The sequence below is a fragment of the Ceratotherium simum genome, chromosome 26, assembly GCF_057802395.1.
Source record: "Ceratotherium simum simum isolate JZ-2026a chromosome 26, ASM5780239v1, whole genome shotgun sequence".
In the NCBI taxonomy this organism is placed as follows: Eukaryota; Metazoa; Chordata; class Mammalia; order Perissodactyla; family Rhinocerotidae; genus Ceratotherium; species Ceratotherium simum.
Window position 1 is genome coordinate 41078771 of NC_141925.1, and position 18677 is coordinate 41097447.

The 18677-nt window shown below is 56.6% G+C and overlaps 2 protein-coding genes across 2 annotated transcripts; one reads left to right on the top strand and one right to left on the bottom strand.

The window, feature by feature from the left end:
* Positions 1-1267: 1267 nt before the first annotated feature.
* PLOD3 (procollagen-lysine,2-oxoglutarate 5-dioxygenase 3) lies at positions 1268-9066 on the bottom strand. Its single transcript, XM_087417685.1, has 19 exons — positions 8573-9066; positions 8097-8188; positions 7804-7940; positions 7532-7695; positions 7276-7388; positions 7067-7130; positions 6202-6299; positions 5829-5930; positions 5520-5645; positions 5207-5328; positions 4803-4907; positions 4566-4691; positions 4183-4324; positions 3965-4078; positions 3684-3752; positions 3108-3212; positions 2439-2585; positions 2072-2197; positions 1268-1711 (listed from the first exon to the last, which is right to left on the bottom strand). The coding sequence occupies exons 1-19, from the start codon at positions 8688-8690 to the stop codon at positions 1556-1558; spliced, it is 2226 nt and encodes a 741-aa protein (XP_087273811.1). The 5' UTR covers positions 8691-9066; the 3' UTR covers positions 1268-1555.
* A 551-nt stretch (positions 9067-9617) lies between these two features.
* ZNHIT1 (zinc finger HIT-type containing 1) lies at positions 9618-14255 on the top strand. The gene is made up of 5 exons (XM_004442154.3): positions 9618-9719; positions 12895-13065; positions 13527-13606; positions 13736-13905; positions 14003-14255. The coding sequence occupies exons 1-5, from the start codon at positions 9698-9700 to the stop codon at positions 14022-14024; spliced, it is 465 nt and encodes a 154-aa protein (XP_004442211.1). The 5' UTR covers positions 9618-9697; the 3' UTR covers positions 14025-14255.
* Positions 14256-18677: the final 4422 nt, after the last annotated feature.

Below are 18677 nucleotides of genomic sequence, written 5' to 3' on the forward strand. Positions count from 1 at the left end.
AGTCTGACACACACTCCTCAGGAGCCTCTGTCACGTGCTCTCCTAGCATAAAATACTTTTCCTCCATCACAGTCCTTCTCGGATGGAGATCTCCCCCAAGCTGTAAGCAACAAGAAGAGCGGCCTTGTGCTCATCACTGCAGCCCTTGCTACGGGAGATGCTCTGGAAATGAGTGATGGGTCTGCAGGGGACAGGGGAAGCCAGCTTCCAATGCCCAGGACCTACTGTCCCCATCCCCTGCCTCACTCTCGTGCCGTTTCCCTGTCTGGGGACCTGGCCAAGTGGCATCTTCTCCTGTCCCTGCTCAGCCCCCTGCCATCCACAGGCCATGCAGATGAGGGTGGTGGAGGCCAGGGTGAGAAGGCCAGAGAGATGCTCAGTCCACATGGAAAGGTGACCAACCAGCCCCAGCCACCAGAGGGGAAGGCTTCATAGAGGAAGTTTTCCTGGGAGTCTGGGCAGGAGGAAGGAAGAAGCGGATTCTAGTTTGTGGGTGGCAAGTGAGGTGTCAGAGGCAGGAAACGTCCCAGGAAAGATGAATAGGCTTGTTTGGTTTCTAAAAGTCTTCTGCAAGGGAACAGTTGGGAGATAAATTTAGGAAGGAAGGCTGGTGCAAGGCTGGAAAAGACCAAGCTAAAGGAGCATGGCCTGCTGTCCTCAAGGTGTCTCGAGGGGTCTGGGCAAGGGCTTGATGGTCCCCTCAAGGCTGGAGGCAAGACCAGTTCTCAGGAGGTCTCCTCTTTTCCAAGGCTGCTTCACAGTCCCCTCTTCCAGGAAGCTTTCTTGGGATGAGCCTCCAGGGCTTCCCCTTTCCTGATCCCGCCTAACTGAATACTTCAGTCCAAGAAGCCACAGTAAGGCTGCAGCCTGTCTTCCCTCCTTAGAGCACATGCCTCCAGGGGGCACTCCTGCCCCAGCACTGTCCCTGGAGCCCCCTCAGGGCTATGCCCTGCTCCCCTTCACGTCATCAAGTGAAGAGAGAATCGGGGAGGAGTGGTGATGGGCAGGGGCCGACTTTCATCGGAGACTTATCAGGGAAGTCCTTTTGATCTGGCCCTTCTCAGGCACTTCCCCTAGCTCAGGCGATAAAGGGGAGTGAGAAATGGGACCCAGGGAAGCTTCCAGGTCCCCACACTGCTCTAACATTCTGCTTCTGCCTTTCCCTCTTCCCTGTTCTTTTTCTTTGGAGGAACCCCAGGTTTCCCCTCTACTCTGGGTGGCAGGAGGGATATGGGGTCAGTAGGCAGATGAAAGGCGATAAATGGACTCAAGAGTTACAAATCCTCCTTTATTGGGAGGGAGGCTGAGAAATAATAATTTATCACTTTGGGAACCCCCAGAAGCCCTCTCCCCATGAACCCTTGGGGGCTGAGGGGAGGGGCAAGGGGGCTCCAGGAGCTTCCTGAGAGGGCCGTGTGGTGGGGGGTGAGGAGACACATTCAGTCCCAAGCACACTGAACATACACTCAGGAAGCGAGGACCCGGATAGACCCCCTCCAAGGAGGGGGCGCAAGAAGGCACAATGGCAGAGAGGGTTTGGCACAGTGGTTGAGTGTCAGGGGTCAACAAAGGACACCATGATGTAGCGAGTGCCCCGAGTAGTGGGCAGCCCCTCGTGGTAGTGGGTGAGACGGCCAGGGTGCAGGAGCCCCCAGCCCTTCCGCGGCGACAAGACCACGCAGTCATAGCGCAGGAAGCGGCAGCCACCTCCCTGGGGAGAGGAGAAGGGAACAGTGGAGAGTGAGCAGACCTGGGGACTGGGGGGCAGGCAGACCAGAGGGTTAGGGAGAGGGGGATATGGAGTTGGGGGGCTTAGGGTATCGGCAGAGGGGAGATGCTGGAGGAATGGGAAGGCAGCCAGCCGGAAGGGTCCAGGAGACGATACCCACCAAGTAACAGGGAAGGTGAAGAGAGTAGACAAGGGGCAGGGAGGGCAACTGAGGGGTGTGAGCGGGGGGTGGAGGGGGCGGGACACAGTCATGGGGGAAGTGTGAGTGTAAGAGCGTGTGAGTGTGTGAGTGTGCGTGTGTGTGTGTGTGTAGGCCCTGGAGTGGAGGGTGGTAGGGCTCACCTCATAATCCAGGCCCTTGTGGTTGAGGGCAACATTGAGGGTGAAGGTGGATGAGTCGTGATGTGGCCGCAGAGAGGGCTGCTCATCAGGCCGGTAGCGGACCACAAAGTTCATCACTGCTCGGGTCTGTGGGGACACGAGAGAAGAGGCTGGAGGGATGGCCTTCTAAGGAGGCGACAGCCGCTGTTCGGGGAGGGGGAGGGGCCCCAGGGACCAAGCAGTCTCCCCCCAGGGGTGCCCGCCTGCAGGATCTCTTTCCCTGGGGCCCCAAATGCTACAGGGGCTGAAAGGCGCTGCGTGGAGACTTCCAGCCATGCCTGGGATGTGGGAAGGCGGAGGAGGCAGGGTGGCAGAGGCAGCAGCCCACCTTGGTGTGATAGCCTGGGAATAGGCTCTCGGTCATGGGCCCCACGTACGTCCTCAGCAGCTGCAGCCACTGGTCCTCATAGCCCACCTGCTTCATGTGGATGTCCACGGTGGGCACGTTCTCGTAGCCTCCGGCCAGCCTTGAGTCCTATGGGCAGTGGGCACTGAGCCCTGACAGGGCAGTGCCAGCTCCCCCTCCTCTGGCTCCAGGCCTTACAGCTGTGTCCCTCGGTCTGGAAGTCTCAGCTTGAACCACTCCTACTAGCTTTTGAAGTCTCAACTCTTCCGTGAAGACCCTGGGTCCCCCCACAGCTGGGCCAAGGGCCCCTCCTGTGGCTCCCACAGCCCCTGGGCTGCCCATCGCAGGCCCTAGAAGCTGGGCTGCTGCTCCTCCCAGCAGCAGGTGAGCTCCAGAGGGCGAGCTGGGCTGCACACCCCATCAGTGCACCTGCACCACCTAGGACAGGGGCTGGCATCTGGGATCTGCCCGATATTTCTTGAATGAATGGATGGATGGATGGATGGATGGATGGATGCAGTTGTGCTCTCCATGGGCCCCTCCCCCTGGGACCCGTATCTGCTCCCACTCTCCTAACTCCATTTCCCTCCATTAGACCCAGCACTGCCCTCCTCCTGGGGTCCTCCCTCCTCCCGTGGCCCAGCCTCTCACCTCGTGCCGGCCTCCTGACCACTGGCCGTAATGCTCCATCTCCTCCACCAGCTCATCACACATTTGGTCTGACAGCAGAGGAAACCAGTACACGTCCGGGCATGGCTGAGGACAGAGCGGGGGAAGGACAACAGGGCTGGGTGACGCTTGCAGAAGAGGGGCGGGGAGAGGAAGCAGGGAGCCGAAAGAGAAGCCAGGAGATGAGAAGCTGGGGGCATGGGGGTCTGAGCGTGGGCTGGGCCAGGGGAGGCAGAGCCACAGAAGGTGGGAGTGGCACTGAGAACACGGCACCAATGGCAGGAGGGCCTGGAGCCCCAGGCTCTGGGACAGTGGTGTTCAAACGTCTTTACAAAAATGTCATTTCACCCATAACACCAATATACCCAACAGACGAGAGAGATCACTGATTAATGCTAGGGTGGGGCTGAAGACCCATCTGCTCAGCCTCTACCTCATCTCACCTGAGCAGAAGACCCTAAGGCACCTGGGAGAAGTCAGTTTGAAAGCCACTGATCTGGACAGCAGACTCAAGGGCAACGGCCATCAGGGCGGGCGGAGATCCTGAGCAGGCCTCACCTGTTCCACGAATCCCTTCCCTTCGAGGGCCCGGCTGTAGTTCTCATGAATGTACTGCTCCTTCCAGTCCTGGGGAGGGTCAGGGGAGCGCACAGTGATGGGCGCCCTCCTCACTCCATCTGGTCCCACCCAGGAAACCCCAGCCCCTGGACCGCCCCTCCTCAGGCAGGAGCAGATCCTGCACAGGGGTGAGTGTGTGTGTGGGTGCGCACGTGCGCACGTCCTCCTTTGGTGAAGGGTGAGGCATACGCATTCTCTGAGCAAGGGCCCCCCCCACTCACCAGGGGGTTGTCAAAGATCTGCCAGAGATCGGGGTGCAGGTGGTCTGTGTCATAGCGGGAAGTGGCCAGGAGGCGGCCGAACTCGTGCTGATTGCTGAGGTGGAGGAAGATGCCCTGGAGTGGGGGGAGCGTGTGAGGAGGAGACGAGAGGTGGCAGCTGCCCAGCACCCAGCATGGGGCCCCCAGGCCTGCACCCTGGGTCTGACGGCGCTGCTCACCCTGTCCCGCAGGCTCTTACAGAAGGCCATGTCAGGGTCGGTGTCGCTGACCGAGAACACCTCCCTCTCGGGCAGCTCTGTCCTCAGGGTCTCCCCGCGGATCACATATGCCTGGGATATGTAGGGCACATTCCACACGCCCCTGGAGGCACCCGCACTAGGGTCAGTGTGGCCCAGTTCATCCTCAGGGCACCCCACTCTCTTCCCTTCCCTCGTTCAGCACTGCTGGCCACAGCCCTCCCGTGTTCCACTCCACGGTCAGTCCCTACCCTGCAGCCGGGGCAAGTCTGACTGGCGGCCACAGCAGACCCGAGACTGGGGCCTCGGGATGCGGTGCAGGCGTGTGTGGGGGCCCACGTCAGAAGAAGCCGGGCAGGACTCACACTCGCTTCCGCTGCACCAGCTCCACGTAGTCCTCGGAGCGCGCGTAGTACTCGTCAGGGCTCAGCGCTCCCCAGAAGTTGGACCACAGCTTCCCATGGCGGGAGAGCATGGGCGCTATTACCTTCCTGTGGACAGGTGGAGGTGAGGGCTGGCAGAGGTGAGCCCCTGCCCGAGGAAGGAGTTGGGGGCTCTCTGGGGACTCTTTGGGGGCCCTCTGGCCAAGCTGGACAAGCGACCTGTTCTCTTCAATGAGGATGCGCAGGGTCTGCGGGTTGGTGATGACGGTGTCGGCATCCAGGCTGAAGTAGAATTCACACTCAGGGTCCTGCCGACAACTGTCCCTGGAGGTGACAGACCAACAGACAGATAAGCTGAAATGGGAGCAGGTGGGGGGAACGCCCCCACCAGCCGAGGAGAAAAGTGGGCAGATGCACAGATGCACCAGCAACAGGAGAGGAGGGGGACGTGAAGGACTGCAGGGTGGAGGAGCCAGTGTGAGTGCGACAGTGGAGGGTAGTACGCCTGGTGGCTGGGAGGCCACCAGTGTGGAGGCCGAGGAGAGAATGGATGGTGAGTGGAGATGGGAGGGCGGCAGCCTCTCCCCCCTTCAGCCCCACCCGTCCTCCCCGTCCTCACTCACATGGCCATGTCTCTCGCCTCGCCTGGGCTCAGGGCCTCCTCTGGCCCCACCAGCTTCACAGCTGAGAAGTGGTCCTGGAGCTGGGGCCAGGAGTCCGCAATGTGGGGCTCGTGGTACACCTCCTGGAGATGGGGGGTAGGTAGGAGGGGACTGAGAGGGCAGAAGAGATGGCTGGCCCCCCGGGGGACAGGAGCGGGGCAGGTGGTGAGCAGAGTGTAGGGCGGAGTCTGGGGTGGGGGTGGGAGTTCTGACCAGGGCAGAGGCAGAGGCTCTCGGGAGGGCCCACAAGGGAGAGACTGCCAGGGTGTCTCACATTGTTATGCAGGAAAAGGGTGACCCTGTCGGGGGGATAGTCCAGGAGCAGCAGCCGCTGCAGGAAGCGGGGCAGGAACGGGGTAGGCTGTTCCACAAATACGGCCAGAAGCACCCGGGGGGGAGGCTGGAACATAGGACATGACAGGGCTCAGAAAAGAGCCTGGGGCCCCACCCAGTCTGCCCTCCACAACCCTGCCAGGTTTGGGGGTCCCCAGGAGCTTTGTCCCCACCACTGCTCCCCAGCATGCTGTCCCAGCACCTGCTGCTTCAGGGCACTCTCCTGCCCCACCCTGGCACCCCTCCTTACTTGCCCCCCCGGGAGTGTCTTCCGGTCCAGGTCACAGAACCCACAGCCTCCCTCGGGAGTCCAGCCTTTGGGAACATAGTTTCCCAGGTAATTCAGCTGGAGCTGTGGGGAGAGACGATGAGAGGCTGAGGCTGAGGAGGTGGGGAGGGCCAGAGGTGAGGGAGGTCAGGGAGACAGGCAGGGGACAGGGCAGGAGGGGGAGTAGGGGACACTTAGCACCTCTCCCAGCACCTCTGCTGCTGCAGCTGGGAGGACTGACTGCTCAGAAGAGCTAGAGGTACCTAGGGGCTGGGCCCAGGCCTGGGGCAGGGGCTGTGAGGCCAGGACTGACGGGGGCAGGGGCTGGGGCCAAGGGTATGGGCCATTGGGGCACCTTAGTGGGACCGTTGCCATGGACCACAACAGGAAGCGTGTCGTAGGCCACATTCCGGATACGCACACGATTCCGATCAAACTTTAAAACCACCTCATCTGGGGAAGAAAGACCAGGTTTTAGACTCCCTTTCTCTTCAAGCCGCCAAGCAATAGATGCTTCTATATAGGGGGGAACTCAGTTTCTCTGAGGATGAGGGACTGCGGCTCCATGGGGGCAGGGATGGGTACCTTCTCTCTCTGAGGGCACAGACCAGGCTGCTGCCCCACCCCAGGGGAGCTCCAGCATACTACCTGGGTGACCCGGACAAGTCACTGGCCCCTCAGAGAGGCCGTTCCTCATCTGTAACAGGTGGAAAACCACAGACCCTCCTTTTGTAGGATTGTGGTGTTAAATGAAATCACAGAAGCAAAGCCCTGGTCTAGCGCCCTGGCACACGGTACAGTCACGCGTCACTTAACGACCAGCATACGTTTTGAGAAGTGCATTGTTAGGCGATTTCGTCGTTTTGCGAACATCACAGCGTGCACTTACACAGACGTAGGTGGTACAGCCTACCACACACCTGGCCTACATGGACTGATCTTATGGGACTGCCGTCGTATATGCGGTCCGCCATTGATTGAAACGTCGTTACGCGGCACATGACTGTATGTGTTCAATAGATGTTAGGTTTGACGACTGCTGCGTTTATTACTATGAGCACAGTGCAACTTACTCTATCATCAGCCATTCAGATGTCTGAAGAAGTTAACACAAGGGTGAGTCAAAGCCCACCTCAGTCCCACCAGGAGCCCCTCCCAAATTCAGGACCCCCAGCAGCAGAGGCCTCTCTCCCCGGCCCCTCTGATTGCCTTCTCCTCACCTAAAGCCCCATTGAGGTTCTGGAAGATCCGGGATTTATGATCCAGATTAAGGCTGAGTTTCTCCTGGATGGGGTGAGATGGGCAGTTAATTAAAGAGGGGGAGGGACATCACCTCCCAGTCTTTTCTCTTTACGTCTTCCCCAAAGCCCTTTATCCCTTCCCTCCCATCCAGCCTGAGGCCTGCCGCCTCTCCTCTGCCCCTCCCTACCCTCAGTCCTGGGTCCAGGTAGAGTCGAGTGTAGAACAGCTGATCATCATCATCATCCTTGTACTTCCACTGGCGGACGATTTGGTGGATGGTGGGTGCAAAGCCAATGAATCCTGTGGGGGGAGGGGAGGTGCTCACTCCAAGACTGTCAGGATCCCGCCGACTGGTCCCCACTCCCTCTCCGGCCCTCAGGCACCTGGAACACTCTGTACCCCACCACTCTTGGCCCCTCTGCCTCGGGCAGTCTGCCACTCACCACCAGAGTTGAGGAAGCGCTTCCCCGTGCCCACCTCAGGGTACTGCTCTGCCAGCCCCCACTCGGGCCAGCAGAAGCCCTCCGCAGAGAAGAGCAGGCGGCTGCCACTCTGGACGAACTTCTTCAGCAGCTCCGAGGGGCTGCCAGCCAGAATCACATCGTAGCTAGGTGAAGAAGGACAGGATGAACAGGACAGCCACTAGGTACCTCAGTATCCTCACCCCCTCCTCCTGTTCACCTCTTCCCTTTCTCCCCAACACTAGCCCCTTTACCTGTCCACAAACATGATGACCATATCCTCCTGGTCTGCATATCTCTCCATTTCCTTCTTTAGCCACCTCACCTTCTGTCCTCCACCAACTGTTCGGGCCACATCACCCCCTCGCCACTCCTCTCCCAGGCCCAGGGTCTATGGGGGAGACCCGCCATGCCATGGAGAGGATAGGCCGCCCAGGACCTCCTGACCAGAACCTCCGTGGGGCCCCAGGCATCCAGCCCTCAGCCCACTCCTCCCACTGGAACCCCCCCATCCTCCCAGGGGCCACGAGGGTGTTCCTCTCCTCACCCGCACAGTGTAGTTGAAGAACTCGGCTGACCGTAGGAAACGCCAGTATCCCTCCGTCTCGGCTGTGGCGACGGTGATGACCAGCAGCTTCTCTGTCACCAGCCAGGAATTGGCACGCGGGACTCACTCGCCCACCTCACTGCCCCACGCGCTCTGCCCACCGCAGCCCCCTTCACCTCCCTCTGACTCTGCTCCTGTCCCTTTCCTCTTTTTTCCCATTTCCACCCACCCAGGGAAACTTCGACACCATTGAGAACGGGATGGGAGTGACACCCAGGAATTCGGGGTCAGTTCGCATGGGGAGGCTGGAAACCTCAGTTCAGGGTGGGGACTGGGCGAGGGGCTGCATGATTCGGCCCCTAGGAGCGCGCTGGGCGTGGGAGATGCCGGCCGCCCCCACGAGGCCCCGGCCCCGACCGGCAGACACGTCAGCCCGGCGCCCACTCGGCCCTCCAGGGCCCTTCTGGGGTTCTCACCTGGGTTGACGGGGTCGCTGCCCCGGGGACGGTCGGAGGCCGAGGCCGCAGGAGGCGGCGGCAGCAGCAGCAGCAGTAGCAGCAGCAGGAGCCGGAGTCCCGCGCCCAAGGAGGCCATGGCGCGGAGCGGGTCGAGACGGCACCCAGGCCCGCACTGCTCTGGCTGCGCGCCTGGATCCCAGAGGGGCTCTGGAAGCTGGAGCCGGGACTGCAGTGAGGCCGGCTGCGAGGAGGAGCAGGGCTGGGGCTCCGCCCTGGGAAGAAGGCGTAGCCAGAGGCTAGAGAAAACTCGAGATGCCGGCGTCCCAGACAAGGCGAGGATTGTCCCGGGACGCGGGCGCGCGGGCGGCGCGGAGCGGGCGGAGGGGGCGCCCGGCCGGAGGCGGGGGAGGGGCGGGGCGGGGGCTCGGGCCTGCGATCCGGTGCCGAGGACTTTGGTCAGAGCCAGCTGGGCCCACTGCCCGCCTGACACACGAGGAAACTGAAACCCGGGGAGGGGAAGTGGGCCCCGGTGGGTCCGGCCGGACGCGGAGGCGGGTCTTTGCCGCAGCCCTGCCGGGAGCGGCCAGGCGGAAGACTGGGAGAGCGAGGCGGCGGCGGCGGCGCCGGTGCCGGGACGAGTGGAGGAGCGGGCGGCAGGGAGGGCAAGGGCCGAGGGGTCTGCGGCCCCAGAGTAGCTTGGGTTTGAGGTTTCGGCAGAGGGTCGCCGGGGACCCCTGGAATTGTCCACTCAAGCCTCCCCACTTTCCTTGGTAGTCCGGCCAATCAACAATGCTGCCCCGGGGAGAAGCTCCAGGGGCTGCATTTGTGAAGATGGCATCTTCAGAAGGACCAAAGGAAAATAACGTTTCACGAAAGACCACTGGCACCACCTCTTTAAAATGATCCATTTCGGGGGTCCTACAAAATACACAACCACTCTGAGGCCGGAAGTAGTTTTGCCCCTATTAAATATGGCGGAAAGCTTTCTCGTCTCCAAGGGAACATCACGTAATGCGTCAAAGCATTGGGATTATTTTGCGCACGCGCAAAAGTACACGCCGCCGGAAGTGATGGTGCCCCTACCAGAGCGGGTAGTTTTGCACGCATGCGCAGTAAGCTTTTCCGTCAGCTGTGTTGTAGGTAATGGTGGAGAAGAAAACCTCTGGTAAGTGAGCCCCTGGCAGTTGGCCCCCTTCCTCCTCCCAAATCCGAACTTGGCCTAGGATTTCTTCACCCAGTTATTAGTCTTAAATCCTTTTGCCGGCCCTCGGGTCCTGGCGTCGGGGCAGCCCCCCAAACCATGCATTCACATTTTATTGATGCCTGCTCCAAGCCAGGCGCTGGGGATAGAGAAAGGAAAAAGATCTTTATCATCTAAGAACTGGCTTTCTGGGAGGAGGACAAACACGCAGACCTACCACTGCATTTCAGAGTGATACGTGGTATGTCAGAGGGATGCAAAGCGCCAGGGCGCAGGGAGGGGGGGCGTCTGGGAAGCTTCTGGCTTCTGGGAACCCAGCTTCTGGGAAGGAGGGGACCAGGAAGGCTTGGAGGGCAAGAAAACGCTTGGATTGAATCTTGAAAGTCGAGTTATGGTTTCACTTTGTGCAGGTACGCGGGGACTCATTCCCGGCAGCGGGAAACGCACGTGCAAAGGCAGGAAAGCAGGGAAAAGCAAGTCGCTTAGGAAGCCAAGTTCACCGTTCGGGGCTCGCGGAGCAATAGTAAGAGAGGCTGGAGGGCTGGGGAATGGTACACTTGAAAGGCATTATATACAATGCCGAAGAGTTTGAACTCTGTGGAGAGGGCAGTGGAGAGCCATCAAGGACTTTTAAGGCAGAGGAGTGGCGGAAACAAATTTATGTTTTAGAAAGGCAGTTCTGGCTTCAGTGCGGAGGATGGATTGGAGCGACTAGAGCAGCGCTGTCCAGTAGAACTTTCTAGGATAATAGGAATGTTCTTAATTAGCATTGTTGAATATGGCACTCATTAGCCATATGTGGCTACTGAGGACTTGAAATGTGGCTAGTATAACCGAGGAACAGAATTTTAAATTTTTAAAAATCTGAATCTACATCTAAATTTAAATTTAAATAACCACATGTGACCAGTGGCTGCTTTATTGTGTAGCACAGGTCTAGAGGTTGGAAGGCCAGTGAGGAAGCTGTTGAGTAGTCCAGATACAAAGAGATGAGAGTCAGAACACCTTGCCTGATTAACTTGTAATCAGTCCAGTCATGCTGCTCCTTAAACCCCTCACTGGCTCTCTGTCACCTTTCCCATGAAATACCCCAATCCAAATTCCTTTAGATACTTAAAGGTAAAACTTAAAGGTAATGGTCTGCCTGACTTCATATCTGCCCCTCCCCCTGACACACACACTCACACATACATATATTCCAGTCATACAGAGCTTCTTTTAATTTATTGAAGGCACCACGGTCTCCCTCCAGGCCTTCTCTCATGCTGGTACCAAGGCTTGAGACACCCTCCCCTCTCCCGCACTGGGCTAACTTGTCTTCCTCAGTCAGGCCTTAACCTAGACCTACTTTCCTCTGGAAAATCTTCCTGACTGCCCAGGTTAGGTGTTTCTGTCGTGTGCTCTGTAGCACTTTGTACTTCCCTGTGCTTGCTGCTTTGTTCATATTCATATGTATTCCCCAGTAGACTGTTGGCTCTGATTGTGTTCCCAGAACCAAGGGCACTGCCCTCGGCCACTTGGAAGGGAGGCAGTATAGGACAGTGATCACAAGCATGCGTTTTGATGCTGGGCAGTTCTGGGTTTGAATTCTGACCCAGCCACTTAGCAGCTATGTGAACTTTGGACACACTTCTTACCCTCTGAACATCAGTAAAGTGGGAATGATAATGATATCTATCTCGTAGGGTTGTTGCGAAGGTTAAAAGATTCCACTTATGCAAAGGGCTTAGTATAGGGCCTGGCTCAGAGTATACACCCAGTGTTAGCTACTGGCGCTGAGTCTATTATTATGGTTATAGGCACTCAATAAATATTTGTTTAATGAATGAAGAGATATTTTGTGTAGAATTATCAGAGCCCAGTGAACAGCTAATTTGATAATGAAGAGAGAGGTTTACAATAACTCGTAGGTTTCTGGTTTGGATGTCTGCATAGATGGTTCCATTCGCTTAAAGAGAGTCTACAGGTGGAGAAGCAGACTTGAATGGGAAGAGTTTTAATTTTGAGTTGCTGGGGTCGGTAGGTGATTTCCTGCAGCCTATTGAATAGCCAGTTCTGGAACTCAGGAGAAGGCTCTGAATTGAGAGCATCAGTTTTGCAGTCATTTGCTTGTGGATGATAGTTAGAGCCCTGTGTTTGGATTAGAAATTCCAGGAAGAGTGTAAAGACTGAGAAAGACAGTGACAGCCATCTCCTTAGAGGCAGAGAGAGTAGCCAAGATGGGAGGCTGAGAAGCGTAGCTAGAGATGGAGAAGGAAAACCTGGAGTCATGGCAAGGAAGTAAATGAAGGGCCTCTTTCAACCTGAGGGAGATAGTCAACACAGGCTCAAGTCAAAGGAGGATTCTAGAAATGCACACTGGGTTTGGCCTTAGGAGTCACTGGTGTCCTGAGCGTAAGTGGTTCCCACTGAATGGGAGTTGGTTCACTGGGATTGAGGAGTGGACAGGGGGTGAGGAAATGAAATACCTCTTGGACCACCCTCTCAAAGAAGAACAGGTGTGAAGTTGGGTAGACACGTGCGAGTTTAGCAGGTTTATCCATTGGAGGAAAGTGCCAGTTGAGGAGAAGGGGTTGAAGATGCAAGAGGGAGGGGAGGACTTGAGCTGGAGCTGGAGGGTTGGCTTTAGCAGTGGGACTTGGTGGGCAGGTGGGTATCCCTGCAGTTATGTTGGAGAGTGGGCTGAAGATTGAGCGTCTCTACCTGTGGGTGGCCCATTTCCTTTGAGGTGGGAAGTGAGACGGCTGAGCCCGAAGGCCAGGTATATTAAGGTCCCAGTGGCGCCTGGAAGCCCTTAGTGTACGGTGGTCAGCACGGTTGTGTGGTTTCTGCCAGCAGTAGGAGGTCTCCAGGATGCGTTTCACTGGCTGGGTCTGGGATTGGGAGGCAAGACTGGTGCCACAGGACTTGAGAACAGGCGTGAGTGACTGAAATGGCAGTCTCAGCTGGGAAGGACGCAAACCAGCAGGGCTGAGGTATTGTGAGAAGATATAGGGCCAAGGGCTCGGTGAGGAGGATGAGATCAGAGAACTGTGGCCCCCCACACCCCTGGACATCTTCCACACACTGCCCAGAGACAAGGCCGCCCCAGTTTCTCTCTTCTGTGCCCTCCTTGACTCTGCGGGCCCCACCCATCTAGTTCGCTCCCAGGACCCTGGACAGCGGCGGGTGCTGGACCGTGCCGCCCGGCAGCGCCGCATCAACAGGCAGCTCGAGGCCTTGGAGAATGACAACTTCCAGGACGACCCCCACGCAGGACTGCCCCAGCTCGGCAAGAGGCTGCCTCAGTTTGATGATGATGCAGACACCGGTAAGGCAGTGGAGGAGGTAGGGAGGGCCAGGGAGACAGGCTGAAGGAAGGGGAAGAGTCTGCCCAGGTCGGGGCTGTGGAAGGACATCGAGTTGGGTGCAGATGACCCAGCAGCTCCTCGGGCTCTGCCAGGGACTGGCTCCTGTGACTGCGAGCCAGCCGCTCACCCCTGTGTGTGCCGTGGTTTCTTCTCATGTATGTAGAATAAAGAAGATGGAGCAGATGAGCTCCAGGATCCCTTCCAGCTCTGACATCAAGCCTTAGATTTAGGGAGTTTGGAGATACAGGAAAGCTGGGATTGGAGAAGTGGGGGGAAAGGGGAAAGGATGGTAGAGGCCAACTCAGAACCCAGGTGAGTATGTGGGCAGGGAATGGACACGTGGGGATCGGGAATGATGGGACAGAGAAGGATGGTGTCTTTCTTGGCACATGGCAAGTGACTAATTGCTCTTGACCTCTAGGAAAGAAAAAGAAGAAAACTCGAGGTGATCATTTTAAACTTCGTTTCCGAAAAAACTTTCAGGCCTTGCTGGAGGAGCAGGTGAGAGAGGAGCTGGCCGGGGAGGACCCCACAGGGAAGGGGTGAGCCTGCAGAGGTCCTTGTCCCTGGCAGGTGTTTGCCAGGTGAGTGGGCGGAGGAGTTGTGGAGCCTGCCCTCTTGTCTCTGCAGAACCTGAGTGTGGCTGAGGGCCCCAACTACCTGACAGCCTGTGCGGGACCCCCGTCCCGGCCCCAGCGCCCCTTCTGTGCTGTCTGCGGCTTCCCTTCCCCTTACACCTGTGTTAGCTGTGGTGCCCGATACTGCACTGTGCGCTGTCTGGGCACCCACCAGGAGACCAGGTGAGCTTGGAACCTCCCCCGGGTCCACACCCTCTCCCTCCTATCCCCTACAGCTTCCCAGACCACTCTCCTCCTCCTGGGCTGCCTCTGCCTGCAGGTGCCTGAAGTGGACTGTGTGAGCCTGGGCGTCCCCAGAGAGGAAGGCCCTGCCTGCATCACCCCAGCTTCGGAGAGGGCCTCACCAAAAGGAGAGGTGCTCTTCCTGGACCAAGAGAGGAGCCATTCACCCGCCCAACCAAGCTCATGTCTTATCCTCCAGGGAAGACCAGTCTCACTCCCGGGGACTGTGGCAGGGAAGTGGGCCGAGCCCTCACAGTGCTATTGTAATAAAAGGTCTCATGTGAGGAGGAGCCCGCCTGTTTGGTCACATGGTGTTTTGGGGGTGAGGGTGATGGGTCGCCTGTCTTCCTACTCACTGCTCTGTCTTTTCCTCCTACCTGTCAATCACCCCGCCCACTGGCTGCCTCTCTTGGTCCCTGACCGTGACAGATTGTCTCATTCTCCTGCTACCCCCTTGTCTCTGCATTTCTTGGCTGCTGCTTTATGTCACTTTTTTGGTTATTGATTTAGTTCATTTGTTTTTGCTTGTTGTTTCTCTAGTTCCTCTACGTATCTTCAGAGTATGGCTAGGTCCCAGGACTGGTGACAGGAAAGTAGAGTGAGGGTTGGGGGCAGGGGTGCAGAGTGATACTTCATCCCCTGGTACTTAACCAAATGAGAGAGACCAGCCCTTGTCCTTGGCGCTGCCTGTCTGAGGGGGCGGTTGTCCTTAGGAAGCTGTTGTTTTCAGGGGCTGTGGTGTGTGAAATTGTGAGCAGGGGAGAAACCCCAGAAATTTCTGGGCAGCGTTGGGGGATTCACGGTATAGATACAGCCCTGGATGCGGTAACTCGTGTGTGGTACTAGAGCGTCTTACACCCACGCCTTCTCTAAAGTGGACTGCAGGCTGTGCACTCGGAAGCTCCTTGGAGTTGCTGTCTTAAGGCCTGGTACCCTGTTGTTGAGAAAATGACCTCAAGATATTAATGAGATGCAGCCAAGTCAGTCATAGGCACCTTCTTAGGCTCTCTCCCCACTTTGGGGGACTTCCTTGGGGTTGGCCCAAATGTGCCCCGTGTCTTCCTGAGGAACTGCTTGCCCCATCTCTGAAGACATGTGGTTGGGCAAGTGGAGTTGGTGACAGCTTCATGTTGAATGGTAGTGAGGACAGGGTTAAGAGACAATCCTAAGTGTGGTGGTTTTAAAAGATGGCTGTAAACTTTTTGACCATCCTTCCATTGAAAGGTCCCCTTCCCCTGGGATCTGGGCAGGCTAATGATTTAGCCAGTAGACAGTGGCAGAAGTGAGAGCATGTCACATGCAAGGCTAGGTTGTAAAAGGCAGTGCAGCTTCTGCCTTGTCCGTAGGACACTTGCTTTTGGACCTCAGCCACCAGGTAAGAAATCCACCATCTGGAAGCCACCATGCATGAGGAAGCCCAGGCTACACGGACAGGCCGTGTGCAGGTGCCCCTGATGAGAGGCCCAGCTGAGCCAAGCCTTCAGGCCCTCCCAGCCCAGGCTTCTGTCACAGGAGTGAAGATGCTTCCTAATGATTCCAGCCCTAGGCATCAAGTCACCTTCAGGCATTTGAATCTTCCTCGCTGTGTCCTCAACATCATGGAGCAGACACAGCAGTCTCTGCAGTGCCCTGTCTAGATTCCGGACCTACAGAGTCCATGTGTATAATAAATCAGGTTATGCCATTGAGGCTTGGGACGGTTCTTTATGTAGCAGTAGTACCTGGGGCACCAGGAAGCCAGTTTGCTGGCTGCTAACCCCTGGCCTAAGTTTATTATGTCTCTGTCTCAGGAAAGGAAGCTTCCCTGGCCTCTCACCTTTGTATTTTCCTCTCCACAAAGAAGTCCACTCAAGAAAGAAAACAGGAGAAAAGACTATTTCTTGGCTGAGACGTTATGATCACCTGTGTTAAATTCCTGTCAGATTTCCACTAAGTCAGCACAGCCTCTTTGGTTTATTTCCTGAGTTCTCTGACTTTGTTTCATATTTTATTGTTATAAAAAGAATCACATAGGTTCTGCTAGGTGTAAGATTTGTCTCCTCAGTGACACACTCAGCCTTCCCCAACTCACCTCGATAGGACAGAGCCAGATCTCAAGGGCCTCCCGTTGCTCTGATTGGCTCCCCAAGTCATCCATTGACATTCCCCAGGAAGAATTCGTTCTCCAGACCCCCATTTGAAACCATAACTCCTCAAGGAAAGCCTTGACCAGTTTTTGCCAGCTTCCCGTGTACTAGTGGAGACTTGGTCCACACCTTGGGAGACACTCAGGTCTTTGGGAAACCTACATGTGCCAAAAACTTCCAGAGGCTAGACCCAGTGTCATGTGAGGGAGCAGCACAGCCCCTTCCTGGGTACACAGGGGGCAGAAGAGGTTCATGCCAGGACCTAGAAGGCTAGAGAGTAGGGGCTCCCACCTGAAGACCTCAATGAGCATTGAATTTAATAGAAGTGAATCTGTTTGCAGAGCCAGGAATTCTGGAAAGCAGGTGTCTTCAGTCTTAGACAAATCCTGGTCCCACTACTTAGAAAGTATGCAGCAGGGACAGGTCACTTTCCCTCTCTGACTCTGTCCCAGGTATTGTGAGGACTAAATGAAACTGCACCTCACCCAGTTTGAGGCCTGGCATCTGGTAAATCTTCAATGAATGACAGCTGTTGACATCATTGCCCAAGACCTAAAGCAGTTGATCGTGGAGCTTTCTCACAGCCAGTTCCCTCAAAGACCGGAGGAGACCTCCCAGCACCTTGCCCCTGTGTGGTGACCAGCTGTTTACATTCCTGTTTGCCCCTAGCTTGTGGGTTCCTTGAGGGCAGGGGGCATGTCTTGGTGTTCTAGCTTCTAGCAAAGAAGCAAATAAGTGTTGTTAAAAGGGGTAAGTATGTTGATAGCCATTTATGGCCACGTGACCATGCATGACAGACAAAGAAATCGGAACGTACCCGGTGACCATATTAAGGCACATACCTAACTGCTCAAATGTGAAACCTGGCTCAGGTTAGTTTTCCTCAAAGGGGGACGGGGTGAGAAGAGGCAGGCTGGAAAGGACGAGAGCTGGGGGTGGGCAGAGGGACAGGTTGGTTGGAGATGCCTGGGGGGGCGTCAGGAGTTGTATTTGACCTTCGTCCTTCACTGTTGGGGGCACAGGCATCCCTGTGGAGCTTTCACGCCTTTCAGAATTGTAAGACACATTTTAAGGAGTGTGTCTCATCTTGGAGAGAGAAACCACCATCGGTGTGCTAACCATGCGAGTCCCAGGCCCAGTACTTGCGGGAGATCGTTACACCAAGGGCCCCCCGTGGGACGCGCCTCCCAGTGTCCACGCTCTTGTGCAGTCCCTTCCATGTGGACTTTGGACTTGGCCATGGGACATCCACAAACTACAAAAGCAGAGCATGGGGGCGGGGTAGGATATAGAGATTTTCGCAGAACTTGGCCATGGAACCCTTTATGTAGAGAACAGCTCAGAAAGCACAAGTGTTTCTGGGTGGAGCCCAGTAGGAAGCCCTGACATGTGTGTCCAAGGCTGGTGAGCAATGCGGTTTGCTGGGAGAGCACAGTTGTACAGAGGAGGGATAAGAAATGGGGGTAGGGAGGTGGTCTAGGGCCAGGCAGTGTGTCAAGGTCTCAATTATCTTGGGCTTTTTTTCTGAGGCACCACAGAGCTGCCAGGGTGGGACAGTGAATGGTGCTCCAGTAGAAGGACATGGAATGGACTAGAAAGATGGAGTGACAAGCTCAATTAGGGTAATCCTGACGAATCCGAGGTAAGAGAGGATGAGGGCCTGACCCAGAACCAGGCAGGGGAGAAGGGAGAGGTGTAGGTGGATGTGAAGAACACCGTGGAGGGAGAGTCAGTAGGATTTGGCAGCTGAGGGAGGAGACGGTGGAGGGAAATGAAGGGAGAAGCCAGAGATGACTGAGGTTGTCAATCTGCGACTGAGAGGTTGGCAATGCTGGTAACAAGAATGACAGGAACTGTGGCTTTGGAGGCAAAGGGATGAATTTGATGAATTTGTCCAGCCCGGTGAAAACACACCAAGGGGGTACATGTACTTCTGAAGCTTGGGCCCAGTTAAGAAGCAGATGTGGGAGTCTCTGCACCCCAGGGCAGAGTCAGTGCTGGTGGGCGGATGGCATGAAAGAGAAAGAGGAGGAGACTGAGGTCAGAACCCAGCTGCCCCCAAGTAGCTGGTCACCATGGTTGGCCCTGCAGCAGACAGGGACCAGGATAGGGCCCTGTCCCCTCCTCCCACTGGACATCAGGCTTCTTTCTCGTGGCCTCATTTTCCTGTCTCTCGTGGGTACCAGCTCTGCTCAGTACCCACCAGGCCTTGCCAAGCCTGCCCATGACCCAGCGCCATGTCTGAGCTGAACACCATCAAGTCACACACACCCCACTGATATGACAGCCTCTGTGAATAGACCTTCAGAGCCTTTTCTGGAAGCTATTGAACCTTCCCCAGAAAAATGTACCTGCACCAGACCCGGCTGATTTGATGCACAGCTTCAAAGGGCTCATCAATTTCAAATGTCCGCTCTCAGGCCCAGGTAAAGACACTCTGCTCCAGACCAACTGTCTCCTTGTACAGCGGCGAGAGAGGCCAGCCGTAGAGGAGTGACTTGTCTCAGGCTGGCCGGGGAGTATCTGCTATTTTTAGTTTCCCAGAGCTTGGTCTTCCTGTATCTGGTCCTTGATGACTCTTATCAG

Bases quoted from the DNA above. Each gene is read 5' to 3' on its own strand.
- ZNHIT1 (XM_004442154.3), top strand. From the start codon at position 9,698: ATGGTGGAGAAGAAAACCTCTG. The intron at 13,607-13,735 runs GTGAGAGAGGAG...TTGTCTCTGCAG, and splicing joins AGGCCTTGCTGGAGGAGCAG to AACCTGAGTGTGGCTGAGGG. The intron at 13,906-14,002 runs GTGAGCTTGGAA...CTCTGCCTGCAG, and splicing joins GGCACCCACCAGGAGACCAG to GTGCCTGAAGTGGACTGTGT.
- PLOD3 (XM_087417685.1), bottom strand. From the start codon at position 8,690: ATGGCCTCCTTGGGCGCGGGACTCCGGCTCCTGCTGCTGCTACTGCTG. The intron at 5,646-5,828 runs GTAAGGAGGGGT...CCTATGTTCCAG, and splicing joins AGACACTCCCGGGGGGGCAA to CCTCCCCCCCGGGTGCTTCT. The intron at 3,213-3,683 runs GTGAGGCCTGCT...CTCTGTCCTCAG, and splicing joins GGAAGGGATTCGTGGAACAG to CCATGCCCGGACGTGTACTG.